At 52.8% G+C, this 22,834-nt stretch overlaps 1 protein-coding gene across 1 annotated transcript in view; it reads right to left on the bottom strand.

Annotated features, from left to right (window-relative positions):
• ANAPC4 (anaphase promoting complex subunit 4) overlaps positions 1-22,834 on the bottom strand; it is a 170,535-nt gene that overhangs the window by 34,522 nt on the left and 113,179 nt on the right. The window contains exons 15-21 of the mRNA XM_075329394.1: positions 12,441-12,541; positions 5,829-5,880; positions 5,653-5,708; positions 3,800-3,846; positions 3,664-3,720; positions 3,522-3,578; positions 3,210-3,303 (exon numbers count right to left, since the gene is read on the bottom strand). Of these exons, the coding sequence (XP_075185509.1) occupies positions 3,210-3,303; positions 3,522-3,578; positions 3,664-3,720; positions 3,800-3,846; positions 5,653-5,708; positions 5,829-5,880; positions 12,441-12,541 (464 nt within the window). The remainder of the gene's footprint in view (positions 1-3,209; positions 3,304-3,521; positions 3,579-3,663; positions 3,721-3,799; positions 3,847-5,652; positions 5,709-5,828; positions 5,881-12,440; positions 12,542-22,834) is intronic.

A 22,834-nucleotide genomic window follows, 5' to 3' on the forward strand; every position in this document is an offset into this window, starting at 1 on the left:
GCATAGAAAAACATGTGGTTCTGCACCTTTGTTTTACACAGAGAATATGCTGATAACTCCTCCGCACAATCCAGGAGGGTATATACAACGTGCGACCAAACAGTGCAATGTATATAGTACAAGCATATCTATAAGTGCACTTCTGCACTAGTGGGGTTAGCACCACAGGTGCTGCTTAACGCCTGTTGCAGCGATTGTGTGACTAACAGAATGCCAGGGTCTTCCACACTTGTCTCTGTATCGTACAGAAACTGACACTAATGGCTGCCGGCGTCCTTGTAGAGAAGGAAGCCGTGGGCGTGCCTGAGAAAGTGCGGGAATCCGGTTTCACAGTGCACACAGTGAGAGGGGTGGAGTATGCAAAACATACTCCAGCTCTCAGCGCTGCTGTGCTATGCAGCGTCACGCCCCTACCCTGACTGTCAGGCCTGTGGGCGGTAACGAAGGGAGACTAGGCCCAGAAGCCGGGGACTCGAGTTAATAAGCGCGGCCGGCATATCAGTGCTGGCCGGCGCGGAAGTCCCCGGCGCACCACAAATCCCAGCGGCGCCTTAAATAAAAATGGCAGCGGCGGTTAGCGCAGTAGTCACCCAATACACTAACACACCCAGCAACGCTGTGGTGTGCGATGGCACTAGTGCGGACAGCGCCGCTGTCCCTGGCGCACTAACACACCCAGCAGTGCTGCCGTGTGTCTGCGCGGTCCCCACAGGGACACAGAGTACCTCCATGTAGCAGGGCCATGTCCCTGAAGATACTCCGCTCCATGTCCAGCAGATACCAGGGGCTGTGGATGGAGCACGGTCTCAGTGCCTGGAGACCGATAGAATCCCACTTCACCCAGAGCCCTGTAAAAAGGGATGGGGAAGGAAGCAGCATGTGGGCTCCAGCCTCCGTACCCGCAATGGGTACCTCAACCTTAACAAACACCTCCGACATGAAGTGGGGTGAGAAGGGAGCATGCTGGGAGCCCTGTATGGGCCCTCTTTTCTTCCATCCGACATAGTCAGCAGCTGCTGCTGACTAAACAGTGGAGCTATGCGTGGATGTGTTGCCTCCTTCGCACAAAGCACAAAACTGGTGAGCCAGTGATCCCACTGGGGGTGTATAGCCAGAAGGGGAGGGGCCTTACACTTTTAAGTGTAATACTTTGTGTGGCCTCCGGAGGCAATAGCTATACACCAATTGTCTGGGTCTCCCAATTAGGAGCGAAAAAGAAATAACCACTGCAGCACATGCAATCCAAGCAGCATTGAAAGCTTGTGCCTTAGCACCCTTGCTTTTCTGCTGCTGTTGTCTAGTCATCAAGGAGCATTAGCCAAGAATAGCGACATGCAGTGAATGTACAAGCATGAAAATAAACTCTGCAGTACATGCAATCCAAGCAGCATTAAAAACTTGTGCCTTAGCACCATTGCTGTTTGCTGCCGCTGTCTAGCCATCTAGGCGGGTAGACAGCCAAGAATAGCCCTTACAGTGCAATGTAAAGCATACAAGCATAAAGGACACATGACACTGCAGCACATGCAAGACAAGCAGCATATAGAGTCTGTGCTTTAGCACCCCTGATCTTTTGCTGCTGTTTCTAGGTCTGCATCCTGAATAGCGACCGTACAAAAGTACAACAGGACACTTCGGCATTAGTGGGTCAGCACTTTAGTTGCCGCTTACCGCCCGCAGAAAAGCGGGTGTGTGGCGCCGGAATCCTGTGCTGGTAGCTCAGTGTCTCCGTTTTCCCGCTCTGCGTGCCGGAATGGCTGCCGGCGTCCAGAGGAGAGGGGCGGGCCGAGGGCGTGCCCGAGACAAGAGCGGGAACCCGGCGCCCACTGTGTCTAGTAAAGGGGGCTGGAGAATACAAATAAGGCTCCAGCCCTCGGCGCTGCTATAGAACAGCGTCTCTCCCTGTCCCTGAGTGACAGGGTGGGGGCGGGAACGAAGCGGCGCTAGGCCGCAAAAGCCGGGGACTAAAGTTAGAAGCGCCGCCGCCGTAAAAGCGCGGTCGGCGCGTCCCCGGCGCACTACAAGTCGCAGCTGCGCCGCTGCTCCAGGGGCGGTCGGCGCGGCGGTCCCCACACGTAAAGTCCCCCAGTAATCTGCAGGGACTATAAGCCCAGCGCACAGCGCTACAGTCCCCGGCGCACTAGCACACCCAGCAAGCCTGGAGTGTGCGTGGCCTGCCATACGGGGACACAGAGTACCTGAAAGTTGCAGGGCCTTGTCCCTGAACGGCACTCCCGCTCCACATCCAGCAGGTTCTATGGGTCTGTGGATGGAGCCCGGCCTCAGGGCTTGGTGGCCGGAAAGATCCCACTTCCTCAGAGCCCCTCAGGGGGATGGGGAAGGAAAACAGCATGTGGGCTCCAGCCTCCGTACCAGCAATAGGTACCTCAACCTTACAAACCGCAAGTGGGGTGAGAAGGGAGCATGCTGGGGGCCCTAGTATGGGCCCTCTTTTCTTCCATCCGATATAGTCAGCAGCTACTGCTGACTGAACAGTGGAGCTTATGCATGGATGTCTGACCTCCTTCGCACAAAGCAGAAAACTGGTGAGCCAGTGATCCCACTGGGGGTGTATAGCCAGAAGGGGAGGGGCCTTACACTTTTTAGTGTAATTGCTTTGTGTGGCCTCCGGAGGCAGTGCTATACACCCCAATCGTCTGGGTCTCCCAATGGAGCGCCGAAGAAATGAGGGGTGCATCTTATAATCCGAGAATGGTCACAGGAGGCGGGTGCAATGCTGCAGGCGGTGCTGTGGGCTGTGATCGCTGCGGGCGGTGGGGCAGGAGCCATCCAGAAAATGTTGTCGGTGTGGGCTTAAAAAAATGGCGCCTGGAGTCGGTACGCGCGCAGATTGAGCTCTGTGCATGCGCCGCTTCCGGCCCATTGATCTCCCAGTGGCAGACTTAAGGAAAATGCCGCTCTGAGGGGGCGCGTGCACAGATGAGATCTCGGCTGGTCATTGAGCCAATAGCGCAACCTGCGCACGCGCCGACTTCGGATGCCATTTTTTTTGAAGCCCGCACTGCCTACAGTTTTTGGATGCTCCTCCTGCCTCACAGCGCCCGCAGCGAGCATCCGGGACAGCACCGCCCCTGCCACCTTCCGCTTAGTAAGACAGCACCGGATTATAAGACGGACCCCATATTTTTTTTTAACCTTTTTTTCCCTCCAAATTTGGGGTGCGTCTTATAAAATGAAACATACGGTACCTTTCAAAGGTGCGCTGTCCTGGAGGAAATTAAACCACTGGTTTCCTTCCGTGCTGGGCGGTGACATCAAGGTGTCGTCTTCATCTTTTAAGTACTACGAGAAGTTTCAGAAAGAACGGTTTCACTCTTACACATCCTACGTTGTGCCACGGGGATAATACAGGGGGACACGGGGGACTGTGATCCCCACTAATGGGGCTGCATCCCTCCCTCGGGCAATGGCCTCTTTGTTTTTGGAGGCATGCACAAGAATAAGAAGTCTTGATGAGAGTTTGCAAAGTTTTCCAAGTGAGTTACCGGTGAAGGTCGTACCTGCCCAACGCGCTCTACGTTGAAGTATTTGCCTTTCTGGTTATAGAGTTCGGGTGCCTATAATGCAATATACAGCCGGAGTAACCATAGAGAATACAGTATGTGATGTGTGAACAGCCACATAATCCTCACAGGGACGCACCTCATTGAAGTGCTCTGTAAGGAAATCGGCCACAAATGTGATGTCTTTCTGTGTCATCTGCACAAGAAACAAATAAGAAAATATGGAGACTCCGCACCGCAGCCGTTATACTCAGAGATTACCGGTGATAGGTTACCTTATTCAGCTCAGGAAGGACGTGGTCTTCTGACATCCGCAACATGGCTGCAAAGAGACATTGTCACAGAGCGTTACTTAAATGTCAAACCGGACATCACCAAGAACAATGCCGAGCCGTACATCACCAAGTACAATGCCGAGCCGTACATCACCAAGCACAATGCCGAGCCGGACATCACCAAGCACAATGCCGAGCCGGACATCACCAAGCACAATGCTGAGCCATACATCACCAAGCACAATGCTGAGCCATACATCACCAAGCACAATGCCGAGCCGTACATCACCAAGCACAATGCTGAGCCGTACATCACCAAGTACAATGCCAAGCCGTACATCACCAAGCACAATGCTGAGCCATACATCACCAAGCACAATGCTGAGCCATACATCACCAAGCACAATGCCGAGCCGTACATCACCAAGCACAATGCTGAGCCGGACATCACCAAGTACAATGCTGAGCCGGACATCACCAAGTACAATGCCGAGCCGGACATCACCAAGCACAATGCTGAGCCGCACATCACCAAGCACAATGCCGAGCCGTACATCACCAAGCACAATGCTGAGCCGTACATCACCAAGCACAATGCTGAGCCGTACATCACCAAGCACAATGCCGAGCCGTACATCACCAAGCACAATGCTGAGCCGTACATCACCAAGCACAATGCTGAGCCGTACATCACCAAGTACAATGCCGAGCCGTACATCACCAAGCACAATGCCGAGCCATACATCACCAAGCACAATGCTGAGCCATACATCACCAAGCACAATGCCGAGCCGTACATCACCAAGCACAATGCCGAGCCGTACATCACCAAGCACAATGCTGAGCCGGACATCACCAAGCACAATGCCGAGCCGTACATCGCCAAGCACAATGCCGAGCCGTACATCACCAAGCACAATGCCGAGCCGTACATCACCAAGCCCAATGCCGAGCCGTACATCACCAAGCACAATGCCAAGCCATACATCACCAAGTACAATGCCGAGTGTCAGATATAGCGGTGTAAAGTCACCACCACTGGACTCTGGAGGAGACATGTTCTGTGCAGTGACGGATCACACTGCTCTATCTGTGTCTGATGGAGGAGTCTGGGTTTGGTGATGGAGAACGTTACCCCCTGACTGCATTGTGCCCGCTGTACAGGTGGTGGAGGAGGATGATGCTCCGGACTGTTATCAGGGGTCAACCTTGGACCCTTAGCTCCAGTGAAGGGAAATCTTAATGCTTCAGCACAAGACATTGTGGACAGTTGTAGCTTCAGCTTTGTGTGGACAGTTTGGAGAAGGCCCTTTTCTGTTCCCGATGACTGTGCCAGTGCACAAGCTCCATACAGACATTTAGGGGAAAAGATGACGACTGCACAGACCCGGACCTCAGCCCCATCCAGTAACCAATAATGGAGACTGTGATCCCGGCCTCCTCCCAACATCAGGGTCTGATCTCACAAATGAAGTTTTGGATAAAGGGGCAAAAGTTCCCAGACACTTACAGAACTTTGTAGAAATCCTTCCCAGAAGAGCAGACTGACTCCAAATTAATGTCTATGGATGTATCTATTGCTTTTTACTTATTTACAGCAGAGTATAGGTCCATATTATTTCTATCTTAGGTATTGCTAAGGTGTATGGATGTCGAGTAGAAGGTCATAATATCTCCTGGAGCTGTAAAGTGGAGGGGGCACATACTTTTCTCTATATAATGTATGAGGCAGTTAGTGCGGATCAGAATACTGTGACCATATTACAGATCAGACAATACGTCCGCCATGCCGTGGTGGGAATTCGTCGTTATCCACCGCTATATCATCTCTAAGAACCGATTAATCTTCTTACCTACATAGAGCCATCGGAAGAAGGCCTTGAAATTTTTCATACCACTGTCTATAACTCTGCATGAAAATAGAAGATAAGCATCACTGGGCGCCGATAGTATATTCATAATACAGGATAGTACATAGATGGTGTCATACATACAATGCGATATCATCAGTACAATACTCGGCACTTACTGTAGAAGCTCGTTTGCTTTAAGAATGAAGGCGCCGACTGACATCACCGCATCTGCAGCAGAAGAAGGCGAGACACTCATCACACTGCTGCTGTTTTATTTTATGCTCATCCTTCGATTATTTTCCATTTATTGGCACAATGAGGACCTGCTTCTCCGTCTATTGCCCACAATCTCATTTTCCCCAGCTGCTAGTTCTGCCGTCTTCCAGGCTCGCTCATATGACGGCACGCCAACTATGTTGTCCACAAAAACCTGCGCAGAAGCCCCCATGACCCCCCTCATTCTCACACTATATGCTGCCTAGCATCCAGCTAAAGAAGGGAATTTTGTTTACTTACCGTAAATTCCTTTTCTTCTAGCTCTAATTGGGAGACCCAGACAATTGGGTGTATAGGCTATGCCTCCGGAGGCCGCACAAAGTATTACACTCAAAAGTGTTAAGCCCCTCCCCTTCTGCCTATACACCCCCCGTGCTCCCACGGGCTCCTCAGTTTTGGTGCAAAAGCAAGAAGGAGGAAAAAAATTATAAACTGGTTTAAAGTAACTTCAATCCGAAGGAATATCGGAGAACTGAAACCATTCAACATGAACAACATGTGTACACAAAAAAACAGGGGCGGGTGCTGGGTCTCCCAATTAGAGCTAGAAGAAAAGGAATTTACGGTAAGTAAACAAAATTCCCTTCTTCTTTGTCGCTCTATTGGGAGACCCAGACAATTGGGACGTCCAAAAGCAATCCCTGGGTGGGTAAAATAATACCTCGTAAGAGAGCCGTAAAACGGCCCTTTCCTACAGGTGGGCAACCGCCGCCTGAAGGACTCGTCTACCTAGGCTGGCATCCGCCGAAGCATAGGTATGCACTTGATAGTGCTTCGTGAAAGTGTGCAGGCTCGACCAGGTAGCCGCCTGACACACCTGCTGAGCCGTAGCCTGGTGCCTCAAAGCCCAGGACGCGCCCACGGCTCTGGTAGAATGGGCCTTCAGCCCTGAGGGAACCGGAAGCCCAGCCGAACGGTAAGCTTCGATAATTGGCTCCTTGATCCACCGAGCCAGGGTTGATTTGGAAGCCTGTGACCCTTTACGCTGGCCAGCGACAAGGACAAAGAGTGCATCCGAGCGGCGCAGGGGCGCCGTACGAGAAATGTAGAGTCTGAGTGCTCTCACCAAATCTAACAAGTGCAAATCCTTTTCACATTGGTGAACTGGATGAGGATAAAAAGAAGGTAAGGAGATATCCTGATTGAGATGAAAGGGGGATACCACCTTAGGGAGAAATTCCGGAACCGGACGTAGAACCACCTTGTCCTGGTGAAACACCAGGAAAGGGGCTTTGCACGACAACGCTGCTAGCTCAGACACTCTCCGAAGTGAAGAACCACTTTCTGCGAAAGTCGTGAGAGGGAAATATCTCTCATTGGCTCGAATGGTGGTTTCTGAAGAACCATCAGCACCCTGTTTAGATCCCAGGGTTCTAACGGCCGTTTGTAAGGTGGAACTATGTGACAAACCCCCTGCAGGAACGTGCGTACCTGTGGAAGTCTGGCTAGGCGCTTCTGGAAAAACACAGAGAGCGCTGAGACTTGTCCCTTAAGGGAGCCGAGCGACAAACCCTTTTCCAGTCCAGATTGAAGGAAGGACAGAAAAGTTTGTAATGCAAATGGCCAGGGAGAAAAACCCTGAACAGAGCACCATGACAGAAAAATTTTCCACGTCCTGTGATAGATCTTGGCGGACGTTGGTTTCCTAGCCTGTCTCATAGTGGCAATGACGTCTTGAGATAACCCTGAAGACGCTAGGATCCAGGACTCAATGGCCACACAGTCAGGTTGAGGGCCGCAGAATTCAGATGGAAAAACGGCCCTTGAGATAGCAAGTCTGGTCGGTCTGGTAGTGCCCACGGTTGGCCGACCGTGAGATGCCACAGATCTGGGTACCACGACCGCCTCGGCCAGTCTGGAGCGACGAGGATGACGCGGCGGCAGTCGGCCCTGATCTTGCGTAACACTCTGGGCAACAGTGCCAGCGGAGGAAACACATAAGGGAGCTGAAACTGCGACCAATCCTGAACTAAGGCGTCTGCCGCCAGAGCTCTGGGATCTTGAGACCGTGCCATGAACGTCGGTACCTTGTTGTTGTGCCGGGACGCCATGAGGTCGACGTCCGGCACCCCCCAGCGGCAACAGATCTCCTGAAACACGTCCGGGTGAAGGGACCATTCCCCTGCGTCCATGCCCTGGCAACTGAAATAATCTGCTTCCCAGTTTTCCACGCCTGGGATGTGAACTGCAGATATGGTGGAGGCCGTGGCTTCCACCCACATCAAAATCCGCCGGACTTCCTGGAAGGCTTGCCGGCTGCGTGTGCCGCCTTGGTGGTTGATGTATGCCACCGCTGTGGAATTGTCCGACTGAATTCGGATCTGCTTGCCCTCCAGCCACTGCTGGAACGCTTTCAGGGCAAGATACACTGCCCGTATTTCCAGAACATTGATCTGAAGCGAGGACTCTTGCTGGGTCCACGTACCCTGAGCCCTGTGGTGGAAAAAAACCGCTCCCCACCCTGACAGACTCGCGTCCGTCGTGACTACTTCCCAGGATGGGGGTAGGAAGGATTTCCCCTTCGATAATGAAGTGGGAAGAAGCCACCACCGAAGGGAAGCTTTGGTCGCCTGAGAGAGGGAGACGGTCCTGTCGAGGGACGTCGGTTTCCTGTCCCATTTGCGTAGGATGTCCCATTGAAGGGGACGCAGGTGAAACTGCGCGAAAGGGACTGCCTCCATTGCTGCCACCATCTTCCCCAGGAAGTGCATGAGGCGCCTCAAGGGGTGTGCCTGACCTTGAAGGAGAGATTGTACCCCTTTCTGTAGTGACTGCTGCTTGATCAGCGGAAGCTTCACTATCGCTGAGAGGGTATGAAACTCCATGCCAAGATATGTCAGCGATTGGGCCGGTGTCAGATTTGACTTTGGAAAATTGATGATCCACCCGAAACACTGGAGAGTCTCCAGGGTAGCGTCGAGGCTGCGTTGGCATGCCTCTTGAGAGGGTGCCTTGATCAGCAGATCGTCCAAGTACGGGATCACCGAGTGACCCTGCGAGTGTAGGAGCGCTACTACAGTAGCCATAACCTTGGTAAAAACCCGTGGGGCTGTTGCCAGGCCGAACGGCAGTGCCACGAATTGCAGGTGTTCGTTCCCTATGGCGAAGCGCAAGAAGCGCTGGTGCTCTGGAGCAATCGGTACGTGGAGATAAGCATCCTTGATATCTATCGATGCTAGGAAATCTCCTTGGGACATTGAGGCGATGACGGAGCGGAGGGATTCCATCCTGAACCGTCTGGTTTTTACGTGTTTGTTGAGCAGTTTCAGGTCCAGGACCGGGCGGAAAGACCCGTCCTTCTTTGGGACCACAAACAAGTTGGAGTAAAAACCGTGGTTCTGTTGCTGGAGAGGAACAGGGATCACCACTCCTTCTGCCTTCAGAGTGCGCAGCGCCTGCAGAAGAGCCTCGGCTCGCTCGGGAGGCGGGGACGACCTGAAGAATCGAGTCGGGGGACGAGAGGTGAACTCTATCTTGTAACCGTGAGACAGAATGTCTCTCACCCAGCGGTCTTTTATTTGTGGCAGCCAGGTGTCGCAAAAGCGGGAGAGCCTGCCACCGACCGAGGATGCTGCTAGAGGAGGTCGAAAGTCATGAGGAAGCCGCCTTGTTAGCGGCGCCTCCGGTGGTCTTTTTAGGACGTGACTTAGACAGCCATGCATCAGAGTTCCCTTGTTCTTTCTGAGACCTTTTGGACGAGGAGAATTGGGACCTGCCCGCGCCCCGAAAGGACCGAAAACTCGACTGCCCTCTCCTCTGTTGGGGTATGTTCTGTTTGGTCTGGGGTAAGGATGTATCCTTTCCCTTGGATTGTTTGATGATTTCATCCAAACGCTCACCAAACAGCCTGTCGCCAGAAATTGGCAAACTGGTTAAGCGCTTTTTGGAAGCAGAATCTGCCTTCCATTCCCATAGCCACAAGGCCCTGCGGAGTACCACCGAATTGGCGGCCGCAACCGCCGTACGGCTCACAGAGTCCAGGACAGCATTAATAGCGTAAGACGTAAATGCCGAGGTCTGGGTGGTAATGGATGCCACTTGTGGCGCGGACGTGCACGTGGCTGCGTCAATTTGCGCTTGACCTGCTGAGATAGCTTGTAGCGCCCATACGGCTGCGAATGCTGGGGCAAAAGAAGCTCCGATAGCTTCATAGATGGATTTCAACCAGAGCTCCATCTGCCTGTCAGTGGCATCTTTGAGCGAGGCCCCATCTTCCACTGCAAGTATGGATCCAGCCGCCAGTCTGGAGATTGGAGGATCCACTTTGGGACACTGAGTCCAACCTTTAACCACGTCAGGGGGAAAAGGATAACGTGTATCCTTCAGGCGCTTCGAAAAACGCTTATCTGGACAAGCATGGTGATTCTGGACTGCCTCTCTGAAATCAGAGTGGTCTAGAAACATACTCTGTGTACGCTTGGGGAACCTGAAACGGAATCTCTCCTGCTGAGAAGCCGACTCCTCCGCCGGAGGAGCTGAGGGAGAAATATCCAGCATTTGATTGATGGACGCAATAAGATCGTTCACTATGGCGTCCCCGTCTGGAGTATTAAGATTGAGAGCGCCCTCAGGATCAGAATCCTGATCAGCTGTCTCCGCATCATCAACCAGAGATTCCCCCCGCTGAGACCCTGAACAATATGATGTCGAGGGAAATTCTAAGCGAGCCCGCTTAGTCGGTCTGGGACTGGGGTCTAATTCAGAACCCTCAGCCTGGGATGTATGAGATACCCCGGGAGGACATTGTTGGTCCAACTGAGGGGGGTCAGGGAACAATGATTCAACAGAGTCCCTTTGCTGAGATACCGGCCTGGACTGCAAGGCTTCTAGTATCTTAGCCATAGTCTCAGAGAGTTTTGCAAACTCCGTCCCTGTCACCTGAACAGCGTCAACAGGTGGCTCCCCCTGGGCCCCTCTTAGCAGAGGCTCTGGCTGAAGAAGTGCCACAGGGGCCGAACATTGCACACAATGAGGGTCAGTGGAACCTGCCGGCAGCTGGGTCGTACAAGCGGCGCAGGCAGCATAATAAGCCTGTGTTTTGGCACCCCTGCCTTTTGTGGGCGCCATGCTATTGTCTTCCCTGAGCAACACAATAGGGTATATAGCCAGAATGAACTGTGCTCATACAGTGTAAAGAATATACTATAAACAAAATGTATCAATACACTACAGCACCATGGGGCTAGCACCAACAGGTGCTGCTTACCACCCGCCTAAAGCGGTTGTGAGGCCACCAGAGACCGTGTCTGGGTCTCCCAGGGTTTGTCCCTCTCTGCAGCGTCGGAGGAGCTGACAGGAATGGCTGCGGCGTCCTGACGAGAGGAGGGAGCCGTGGGCGTGGCCGAGAAAGTGCGGGAACTGGTGCTCACACTGTGCACAGTGAGGGGGGTGGAGTATGCAAATCATACTCCAGCCCTCAGTGCTGCTCGTTCCGTGCAGCGTCCCGCCCTTCCCCTGCCTGTCAGGGTTGAGGGCGGAAGAAAAGGAAACTAGGCCGCAAGAAAGCCGGGGACTCGAGTATAAGCTTGGCCGCCGTAAAAGCGCGGCCGGCGCCGAAGTACCGGGCGAACTACAAGTCCCAGCCACGCCGCGGTTTCCCATGGCAGCGGCGGTTAGCGCGGTAGCCCCTACATATAAACACACTCAGCGACGCTGAGTGTGTAATGGCACAGTTTAACCCGGTCAGCGCCGCGGTCCCCGGTGCACTAGCACACCCAGCAAGCTGAGCTGTTGCCGTGCACGGTCCCCACAGGGATACAGAGTACCTTCAAGTAGCAGGGCCATGTCCCTGAACGGTACCCGGCTCCTATCCAGCAGGCTCCACAGGAGTTGTGGATGAAGCACGGTCTCAGTGCCTGGAGACCGATAGGATCCCACTTCGCCCAGAGCCCTGAGGGGGATGGGGAAGGAAAACAGCATGTGGGCTCCAGCCTCCGTACCCACAATGGATACCTCAACCTTAACAACACCGCCGACAAGAGTGGGGTGAGAAGGGAGCATGCTGGGGGCACTATATGGGCCCACTTTTCTTCCATCCGACATGGTCAGCAGCTGCTGCTGACCAATCTGTGGAGCTATGTGTGCATGTCTGACCTCCTTCGCACAAAGCAAAAAACTGAGGAGCCCGTGGGAGCACGGGGGGTGTATAGGCAGAAGGGGAGGGGCTTAACACTTTTGAGTGTAATACTTTGTGCGGCCTCCGGAGGCATAGCCTATACACCCAATTGTCTGGGTCTCCCAATAGAGCGACAAAGAAAAGGACTAAAGGACAGTCAGGTCTGTTCACTAAACAGTGCTGCTGAGAACACTTCGTTTAGTCGCCCATTATGCACAAGCTGCCATTTTTTGGGGACAGCGAGAGTTCCCTTTATACAGATCGATGCCCTGCAGACAATGATGATCTTTGGAAATCATCCGACAAATGAACGTTTTGCAGCCTGCCAAGATGATATTCAAGATGACTGCGCGGTGTGAATAAACCCTAAGTGTTTGATAATCAGCCATCACCGCACCTTCAATCGCTTTGGCATCCAAACCGAGCGGCTGGTATTTCTGCTTCCACAAGGCCATGCCTTTCAGCTCACTCAGGTGGTACAGCAAAGCTTCCGAGCCACTGCAAGAAGAGAAGACACGTAACCACCCACACGGTCACTTACTCACCGATCCCACCAGGGTTTCAGAGTTATTAGCTGATATCTATATAGTGACTACTGACAAACACTATGCTCCACTAAAAAGTATCATCTGTCATTTCTACAAAAAGGAAAACTGCAGCCATTAAATACAAAAAAGAATCGCTAAATAAACCTTAGAAATGAAAAATTACATGTCTGTACTCAGGAATTAAAGAGGACTGTCAGCAACAAAATGACTGTTAAAACCAAGCACGGGCGCTCAGTGCACCATTGACGTGGCCAAGCAGATCAGTGCACCATTGGCGTGGCCAAGCAGATCGGTGCACCATTGGCGAGGCCAAGCAGATCGGTGCACCATTGACATGGCCAAGCAGATCGGTGCACCATTGACGTGGCCAAGCAGATCGGTGCACCATTGACATGGCCAAGCAGATCGGTGCACCATTGACATGGCCAAGCAGATCAGTGCACCATTGGTGAGGCCAAGCAGATCGGTGCACCACTGGTGAGGCCAAGCAGATCAATGCACCATTGGCGTGGCCAAGCAGATCGGTGAACCATTGGCATGGCCAACCAGATCGATGCACCATTAGCATGGCCAACCAGATCAATGCACCATTAGCATGGCCAAGCAGATCGGTGCACCATTAGCGTGGTCAAGCAGATCGGTGCACCATTGACGTGGCCAAGCAGATCGATGCACCATTAGCATGGCCAAGCAGATCGGTGTACCATTAGCGTGGCCAAGCAGATCGGTGCACCACTAGCGTGGCCAAGCAGATCGGTGTACCATTAGAGTGGCCAAGCAGATCGGTGTACCATTAGCGTGGCCAAGCAGATTGGTGCACCATTAGCGTGGCCAAGCAGATCGGTGCGCCATTAGCGTGGCCAAGCAGATCGGTGCACCATTAGCATGGTGAAGCAGATCGGTGTACCATTAGCATGGTGAAGCAGATCGGTGTACCATTAGCGTGGCCAAGCAGATCGGTGTACCATTAGCATGGCCAAGCAGATCAGTGTACCATTAGCATGGCCAAGCAGATCGGTGTACCATTAGCGTGGCCAAGCAGATTGATGCACCATTAGCGTGGCCAAGCAGATCGGTGCAACTTCCCACCTAACTTGTTTTAGATCTTTACCATCTTCTAGCAAATCAAGAAAAATGAGGGCAGAGATAGATGCAGAACAAGTAGATAGAAAGGGCTCTGAATTGAGGGTGCACAGGCACCTGTGACTGATTTTTGGAAAGTAATTTTGTGCTGACAGACGCCATTTAACCCTAGAACGCGCAACCATAGACATCTACAATAGAAAACAAGTGACCTAGCAGGCCTGCAAGGCCCCAGGCATGCGTTCTAGGGTTAAATCGCTATTCCCATCTTCATGGGGTCTTATTATTATTATTATTTATTATTATAGCGCCATTTATTCCATGGCGCTTTACAAGTGAAAGAGGGTATACGTACAACAATCATTAACAGTACAAAACAGACTGGTATAGGAGGAGAGAGGACCCTGCCCGCGAGGGCTCACAGTCTACAGGGAATGGGTGAGGGTACAATAGGTGAGGACAGAGATGGTTGTGCAGTGGTCTACTGGACTGAGGGCTATTGTAGGTTGTATGCTTGTTGGAAGAGGTGGGTCTTGAGGTTCCTCTTGAAGCTTTCCACGGTAGAAGAGAGTCTGATGTGCTGAGGTAGAGCGTTCCAGAGTATGGGCGATGCACGGGAGAAATCTTGGATGCGATTGTGGGAAGAGGAGATAAGAGAGGAGCAGAGAAGGAGATCTTGTGAGGATCGAAGGTTACGTGCAGGTAGGTACTGGGAGACTAGGTCACAGATGTAAGGAGGAGACAGGTTGTGGATGGCTTTGTAGGTCATGGTTAATGTTTTGAACTGGAGTCGTTGGGCGATGGGAAGCCAGTGAAGGGATTGGCAGAGTGGCGAGGCTGGGGAGTAGCGAGGGGAGAGGTGGATTAAGCGGGCCACAGAGTTTAGGATAGATTGGAGGGGTGCGAGAGTATTGGAAGGGAGGCCACAGAGCAGGAGGTTGCAGTAGTCGAGGCTGGAGATGATGAGGGCATGCACTAATGTTTTTGCTGATTCTTGGTTAAGGAAAGCACGGATCCGGGAGATGTTTTTGAGTTGTAATCGGCATGAGTTGAAGAGGGCTTGGATGTGTGGCTTGAAGGATAGAGCAGAGTCAAGGGTTACTCCAAGGCAACGAGCTTGTGAGACTAGGGAGAGTGAGCAACCATCAAGTTTGATGGAAAGGCTTGTTGGAGGAGATGAGTGAGGAGGAGGAAGAAGGGAATTTTGTTACTTACCGTAAATTCCTTTTCTTCTAGCTCTTATTGGGAGACCCAGACGATTGGGGTATAGCTACTGCCCTCCGGAGGCCACACAAAGCACTACACTAAAAAGTGCAAGGCCCCTCCCCTTCTGGCTATACCCCCCCGTGGTATCACGGGTTCTCCAGTTTTAGTGCCAAAGCAAGAAGGAGGAAGCCAATAACTGGTTTAAACAAATTAACTCCGAATAACGTCGGAGAACTGAAAAACCGTTCAACATGAACAACATGTGTACCCGCAAACAACAAAAAAATCCCGAAGGACAACAGGGCGGGTGCTGGGTCTCCCAATAAGAGCTAGAAGAAAAGGAATTTACGGTAAGTAACAAAATTCCCTTCTTCTTCAGCGCTCTATTGGGAGACCCAGACGATTGGGACGTCCAAAAGCTGTCCCTGGGTGGGTAAAGAGATACCTCATGTTAGAGCTGCAAAACAGCCCTCCCCTACGGGGGTGTCACTGCCGCCTGCAGGACTCTTCTACCTAAGCTGGCATCCGCCGAAGCATAGGTATGCACCTGTTAATGCTTGGTGAAAGTGTGCAGACTCGACCAGGTAGCTGCCTGGCACACTTGTTGAGCCGAAGCCTGGTGTCGTAATGCCCAGGACGCACCCACGGCTCTGGTTGAGTGGGCTTTTAGCCCTGAAGGAACCGGAAGCCCCGCAGAACGGTAGGCCTCTAGAATTGGTTCTTTGATCCATCGAGCCAGGGTGGCTTTAGAAGCCTGCAACCCCTTGCGCGTACCAGCGACAAGGACAAAAAGTGCATCGGAACGGCGCATGGGCGCCGTGCGGGAAATGTAGATTCTGAGTGCTCTCACCAGATCTAGCAAACGTAAGTCCTTTTCATACCGGTGAACCGGATGAGGACAAAAGGAAGGCAAGGATATATCCTGATTAAGATGAAACGAGGATACGACCTTAGGGAGAAACTCCGGAATGGGGCGCAGCACTACCTTGTCCTGGTGGAACACCAGGAAGGGAGCCTTGGATGACAGAGCTGCCAGCTCCGACACTCGCCGAAGCGATGTGATCGCAACAAGAAACGCCACTTTCTGTGACAGGCGAGAAAAGGAAACTTCCTTCAAAGGCTCGAAAGGCGGCTTCTGGAGAGCAACTAGTACCCTGTTCAGATCCCACGGATCTAACGGCCGCCTGTACGGGGGCACAATATGACAGACCCCCTGCAGAAACGAGCGCACCTTAGGAAGACGTGCTAGACGCTTCTGAAAAAACACGGATAGTGCCGAGACTTGCCCTTTAAGGGAGCTGAGCGACAAGCCCTTTTCCAACCCCGATTGCAGGAAGGAAAGAAAAGTGGGCAATGCAAATGGCCAAGGGGATATCCTGGTGCTCTGCACAGAGAGTAAGAAAATCTTCCACGTTCTGTGGTAGATCTTAGCAGACGTCGACTTCCTAGCTTGTCTCATTGTGGCTACGACTCCTTGAGATAATCCTGCGGACGCTAGGATCCAGGACTCAATGGCCACACAGTCAGGTTCAGGGCCGCAGAATTCTGATGGAAAAACGGCCCTTGGGACAGTAAGTCTGGTCGGTCTGGCAGTGACCACGGTCGACCGACCGTGAGATGCCACAGATCCGGATACCACGATCTCCTCGGCCAGTCTGGGGCGACGAGTATGACGCGGCTTCAATCGGATCTGATCTTGTGTAACACTCTGGGCAAGAGTGCCAGAGGTGGGAAGACGTATGGGAGCCGGAACTGCGACCAATCTTGAACTAAAGCGTCTGCCGCCAGAGCTCTTTGATCGCGCGACCTCGCCATGAATGCCGGGACCTTGTTGTTGTGCCGGGACGCCATTAGGTCGACGTCTGGCACTCCCCATCGGCGACAGATTTCCTGAAACACGTCCGGGTGAAGGGACCACTCCCCTGCGTCCATGCCCTGGCGACTGAGGAAGTCTGCTTCCCAATTTTCTACGCCTGGGATGTGAACCGCGGATATGGTGGAGGCTGTGTCCTCCACCCACATTAGAATGCGCCGGACTTCTTGGAATGCTTGCCGACTGCGCGTCCCTCCTTGGTGGTTGATGTATGCCACCGCTGTGGAGTTGTCCGACTGGATTCGGATCTGCTTTCCTTCCAGCCACTGTTGGAAGGCCAGTAGGGCAAGATACACTGCCCTGATTTCCAGAACATTGATCTGAAGGGTGGACTCCTGCGGAGTCCACGTCCCCTGGGCCCTGTGGTGGAGAAACACTGCTCCCCACCCTGACAGACTCTGTCGTGACCACTGCCCAGGATGGAGGCAGGAAGGATCTTCCCTGAGACAATGAGGTGGGAAGGAGCCACCATTGTAGAGAGTCCTTGGCCGTCTGGGAAAGAGAGACTTTCCTGTCCAGGGACGTTGACTTCCCGTCCCATTGGCGGAGAATGTCCCATTGAAGTGGGCGCAGATGAAACTGCGCAAAGGGAACTGCTTCCATGGCTGCCACCATCTTCCCGAGGAAGTGCATGAGGCGCCGTAAGGGGTGCGACTGGCCTTGAAGGAGGGATTGCACCCCTGTCTGTAGGGACCGCTGCTTGTTCAGCGGAAGCTTCACTCTCGCTGCTCGAGTATGAAACTCCATGCCAAGATACGTTAGCGACTGTGACGGTGACAGATTCGACTTTGGAAAGTTGATGATCCATCCGAACGTCTGTAGAGTCTCCAGCGTAGCATGTAGACTGAGTTGGCATGCCTCTTGAGAGGGTGCCTTGACAAGTAGATCGTCTAGGTAAGGGATCACCGAGTGTCCCTGAGAGTGCAAGACTGCTACCACCGCCGCCATGACCTTGGTGAAGACCCGGGGGGCTGTCGCCAGACCGAATGGCAGAGCTACGAACTGAAGATGGTCGTTTCCTATCACAAAACGTAGAAAACGTTGATGTTCTGTAGCAATTGGCACGTGGAGATAAGCATCTTTGATGTCTATTGAGGCAAGGAAGTCTCCTTGAGACATTGAGGCAACGACAGAGCGGAGGGTTTCCATCCGGAACCGTCTGGCGTGCACATGTTTGTTGAGCAGCTTTAGATCCAGAACAGGACGGAACGAGCCGTCCTTTTTTGGAACCACAAAGAGATTGGAGTAAAACCCTCGCCCTTGTTCCTGAGGCGGTACAGGAACCACTACTCCTTCCGCTCTTAGGGAGTCCACCGCCTGCAGCAGGGCATCTGCTCGGTCTGGATGTGGGGAGGTTCTGAAGAACCGAGCTGGAGGACGAGAACTGAACTCGATTCTGTACCCGCGAGACAAAATGTCTGTCACCCACCGGTCTTTGACCTGTGACGTCCAAATGTCGGAAAAGCGGGAGAGCCTGCCCCCAACCGGAGATGCGGAGGGGGGGGCTGGAAGTCATGAGGTAGCCGCTTTGGAAGCGGTTCCTCCATTTGCTTTCTTGGGGCGTGCGTGAGCCCGCCAGGAATCTGAGACTCTTTGCGTCCTCTGAGTCCCTTTGGACGAGGAGAATTGTGTCTTGCCCGAACCTCGAAAGGACTGAAACCTCTGCTGCCATTTTTTCTGCTGAGGTTTGCTTGATCTGGGCTGGGGTAAGGAAGAGTCTTTACCCTTGGACTGTTTAATGATGTCAGCCAATGGCTCGCCAAACAGTCTATCTCTAGATAAAGGCAAGCTGGTTAAACATTTTTTGGAACCAGCATCTGCTTTCCAGTCCTTTAACCACAAGGCTCTGCGCAAAACTACCGAATTGGCGGACGCCATTGAGGTGCGGCTGGTAGATTCTAGGACCGCATTGATAGCGTAAGACGCAAACGCAGACATCTGCGAGGTAAGGGACGCCACTTGCGGCGCCGCTGGATGTATGATAGCATCCACTTTTGCTAAACCAGCTGAAATAGCTTGGAGTGCCCATACGGCTGCGAATGCTGGAGCAAACGACGCGCCGATAGCTTCATAGACAGATTTTAACCAAAGGTCCATCTGTCTGTCATTGGCATCCTTAAGTGAAGCGCCATCCTCCACTGCAACTATGGATCTAGCTGCAAGTTTGGAAATCGGGGGGTCTACCTTTGGACACTGGGTCCAGCGCTTGACCACATCAGGGGGGAAAGGAAAACGTGTATCCTTAGAACGTTTAGAGAAACGCCTTTCTGGATGAGCGTCGTGTTTCTGGATTGATTCTCTGAAGTCAGAGTGATCCAAGAAAGCACTCAATTTACGCTTGGGATAGAGGAAACGAAACTTCTCCTGTTCTGCAGCTGCCTCCTCTGCAGAAGGAGCTGGGGGAGAAATATCCAACAGTCTATTAATGGCTGAGATAAGATCGTTTACCATGGCGTCCCCATCCGGGGTATCCAGATTGAGAGGGGTTCCAGGATAAGACTCCTGATCACTCTCTTCAGACGCATCACAGGGCGACTGATTGCGCTGAGACCCTGAGCAGTGTGATGACGTTGAGGGTCTTTCCCAGCGAGCTCGCTTAGGGTGGCTGGGGCTATCATCTGAGTCATAATACTCAGCCTGGGAAGCCGGGGACCCCCTTGCAGTCTGGGCTAATTCCAACTGAGGGGGATTAGAGGACAGAGACCTCGCCGTGTCCATAGACTGAGCCCCAGTTATGGATTGCAAAGTTTCAAGGATCTTTGCCATAGTCACAGACATTCCATCAGCAAAAACTGCAAAGTCTGTCCCTGACACCGGGGCAGGACTTACAAGCGTCTCAGCCTGGGTCACTACCCCTCCGGACTCCGGCTGGCGAAGCAGCACCGGATCTGAGCATTGCACACAATGGGGGTCTTTGGAACCTGCTGGTAGAGCAGCCCCACATGCAGCACACGCAGTGTACACAGCCCTAGCCTTGGCAGCCTTGCGTTTTGTGGATGACATGTTGCTGCCTCCTCAGAGCGATCTGGGGTATCCAGCCAGGAAGCGACCTCACAGTGCAAGAAATAAATAAATATATATATCTGGTGACACAGTACACCAATACACACTGAGGCACTAGAGGGGCCAGCTGAAATGCCGCTTACCGCCCGCTTAAGAGCGGGTGTGTGGTCGCCAAAAGCCCCCTAGTCCAGGTCTCCCAGAGCCTTCCTTCCTCCAGCCAGACTGCATGTAATGGCTGCCGGCGTCCTGAGAGAGGAGGGGGGGGCGGGCCCTGGGCGTTCCTGGCTAAGAGCGGGAAGCCTGCTTCCCTCTGTGCCTAGTGAGAGGGCTGGAGCATGTAAATCAGGCTCCAGCCCTCGTCGCTGCTGCGAAACAGCGTCTCTCCCCTACCCTGATTGACAGGGTGGGGGCGGGAACGAAGCGGAGCTAGGCCGCAAAAGCCGGGGACTGGATTTATAAACGCCGCCGCCGTAAAAGCGCGGTCGGCGTGTCCCCGGCGCACCACAAGTCACAGCAGCGCCGCCCGGTCCAGTGGGGGTCGGCGCTGCGTTCCCACAACACAAAGTCCCCCAGTAAACTGTAGGAACACTAACTCCAACGTTACGGTCCCCGGCGCACTACAACACCCAGCCAGCCCGGAGTGTGTCTGTGCCTGCCGGGGACACAGAGTACCTGTATGATGCAGGGCCATGTCCCTGATTGTACTCCTGCTCCGTATCCATCAGGTGCTATGGGTCTGTGGATGGAGCCCGGCGTCAGAGCTTAGAGGCCGGCAGGATCCCACTTCCACAGAGCCCTACAAGGGGATGTGGAAGGAAAACAGCATGTGGGGCTCCAGCCTCCGTACCAGCAATAGGTACCTCAACCTTACAACACCATCCACGGGTGAGAAGGGAGCATGCTGGGGGCCCTATATGGGCCCTCTTTTCTTCCATCCGAAATAGTCAGCAGCTACTGCTGACTAAAATCTGTGGAGCTATGCGTGGATGTCTGACCTCCTTCGCACAAAGCTTGAAAACTGGAGAACCCGTGATACCACGGGGGGGTATAGCCAGAAGGGGAGGGGCCTTGCACTTTTTAGTGTAGTGCTTTGTGTGGCCTCCGGAGGGCAGTAGCTATACCCCAATCGTCTGGGTCTCCCAATAGAGCGCTGAAGAAAGACAATGAACTCTGTTTTGTCCATGTTAAGTTTTAGGAATCGTGCAGAGAAGAAGGATGAAATAGCAGACAGACATTGTGGGCTTCTGGTTAGTAGAGAGGTGATGTCAGGTCAAGAGAGGTAGATCTGTGTGTCATCGGCATAGAGATGATACTGAAAGCCGTGGGACTCTATGAGCTGTCCCAGGCCGAAGGTGTAGATGGAGAACAGCAGGGGTCCAAGAACTGAGCCTTGGGGGACACCGACAGATAGGGGGCGAGATGAGGAAGTGGTGTGAGAGTGGGAGACGCTGAAAGTTCGGTCAGTTAGGTATGAAGAAATCCAAGATAGGGCCAAGTCTGTGATGCCCAGAGATGAGAGAATCTGTAGTAGGAGGGAGTGGTCTACTGTGTCGAAGGCAGAGGACAGGTCCAGGAGGAGGAGGATAGAGTAGTGTCGCTTGGCTTTGGCGGTTAGTTGGTCATTAGTGACTTTAGTTAGGGCAGTTTCAGTGGAATGATGCGGTCGGAAGCCAGATTGTAGCTGGTCAAAGAGGGAGCAGGAGGAGAGGTGTGAGGACAATTCAAGATGGACATGCTGTTCCAGCAGTTTTGAGGCATAGGGGAGAAGGGATATGGGGCGATAGTTTGACACAGAGGAAGGGTCAAGGGAAGGCTTTTTGAGGATGGGTGTAATAGAGGCATGTTTAAAGCATGAAGGGAATAAAGAGAATTTTGTTACTTACCGTAAATTCTTTTTCTTATAGTTCCGACATGGGAGACCCAGACCATGGGTGTATAGCTTCTGCCTCCGGAGGACACACAAAGTACTACACTAAAAGTGCAGCTCCTCCCTCCGAGCATATACACCCCCTGGATGACAAATCTAACCAGTTTAGTGCAAAAGCTGAAGGAGGACATCCACCCATAAGTAGAGATAGAGTAAAACCCGGAATAACCGGAACCTCTGTCTACAACAACAGCCGGTGAAAACACACGGAACAAGAACTGCCAACAGGCAACAGGGAGGGTGCTGGGTCTCCCATGTCGGAACTATAAGAATAAGAATTTACGGTAAGTAACAAAGAAGGGAATTTTGTTTACTTACCATAAATTCCTTTTCTTCTAGCTCTAATTGGGAGACCCAGACAATTGGGTGTATAGGCTATGCCTCCGGAGGCCGCACAAAGTATTACACTCAAAAGTGTTAAGCCCCTCCCCTTCTGCCTATACACCCCCCGTGCTCCCACGGGCTCCTCAGTTTTGGTGCAAAAGCAAGAAGGAGGAAAAAGAATTATAAACTGGTTTAAAGTAACTTCAATCCGAAGGAATATCGGAGAACTGAAACCATTCAACATGAACAACATGTGTACACAAAAAAACAGGGGCGGGTGCTGGGTCTCCCAATTAGAGCTAGAAGAAAAGGAATTTACGGTAAGTAAACAAAATTCCCTTCTTCTTTGTCGCTCTATTGGGAGACCCAGACAATTGGGACGTCCAAAAGCAGTCCCTGGGTGGGTAGAATAATACCTCGTAAGAGAGCCGTAAAACGGCCCTTTCCTACAGGTGGGCAACCGCCGCCTGAAGGACTCGTCTACCTAGGCTGGCATCCGCCGAAGCATAGGTATGCACCTGATAGTGTTTCGTGAAAGTGTGCAGGCTCGACCAGGTAGCCGCCTGACACACCTGCTGAGCCGCAGCCTGGTGCCTCAAAGCCCAGGACGCGCCCACGGCTCTGGTAGAATGGGCCCTCAGCCCTGATGGAACCGGAAGCCCAGCCGAACGGTAAGCTTCGATAATTGGCTCCTTGATCCACCGAGCCAGGGTTGATTTGGAAACCTGTGACCCTTTACGCTGGCCAGCGACAAGGACAAAGAGTGCATCCGAGCGGCGCAGGGGCGCCGTACGAGAAATGTAGAGTCTGAGTGCTCTCACCAAATC

The sequence above is a fragment of the Anomaloglossus baeobatrachus genome, chromosome 11, assembly GCF_048569485.1.
Source record: "Anomaloglossus baeobatrachus isolate aAnoBae1 chromosome 11, aAnoBae1.hap1, whole genome shotgun sequence".
NCBI classification, from domain to species: Eukaryota; Metazoa; Chordata; class Amphibia; order Anura; family Aromobatidae; genus Anomaloglossus; species Anomaloglossus baeobatrachus.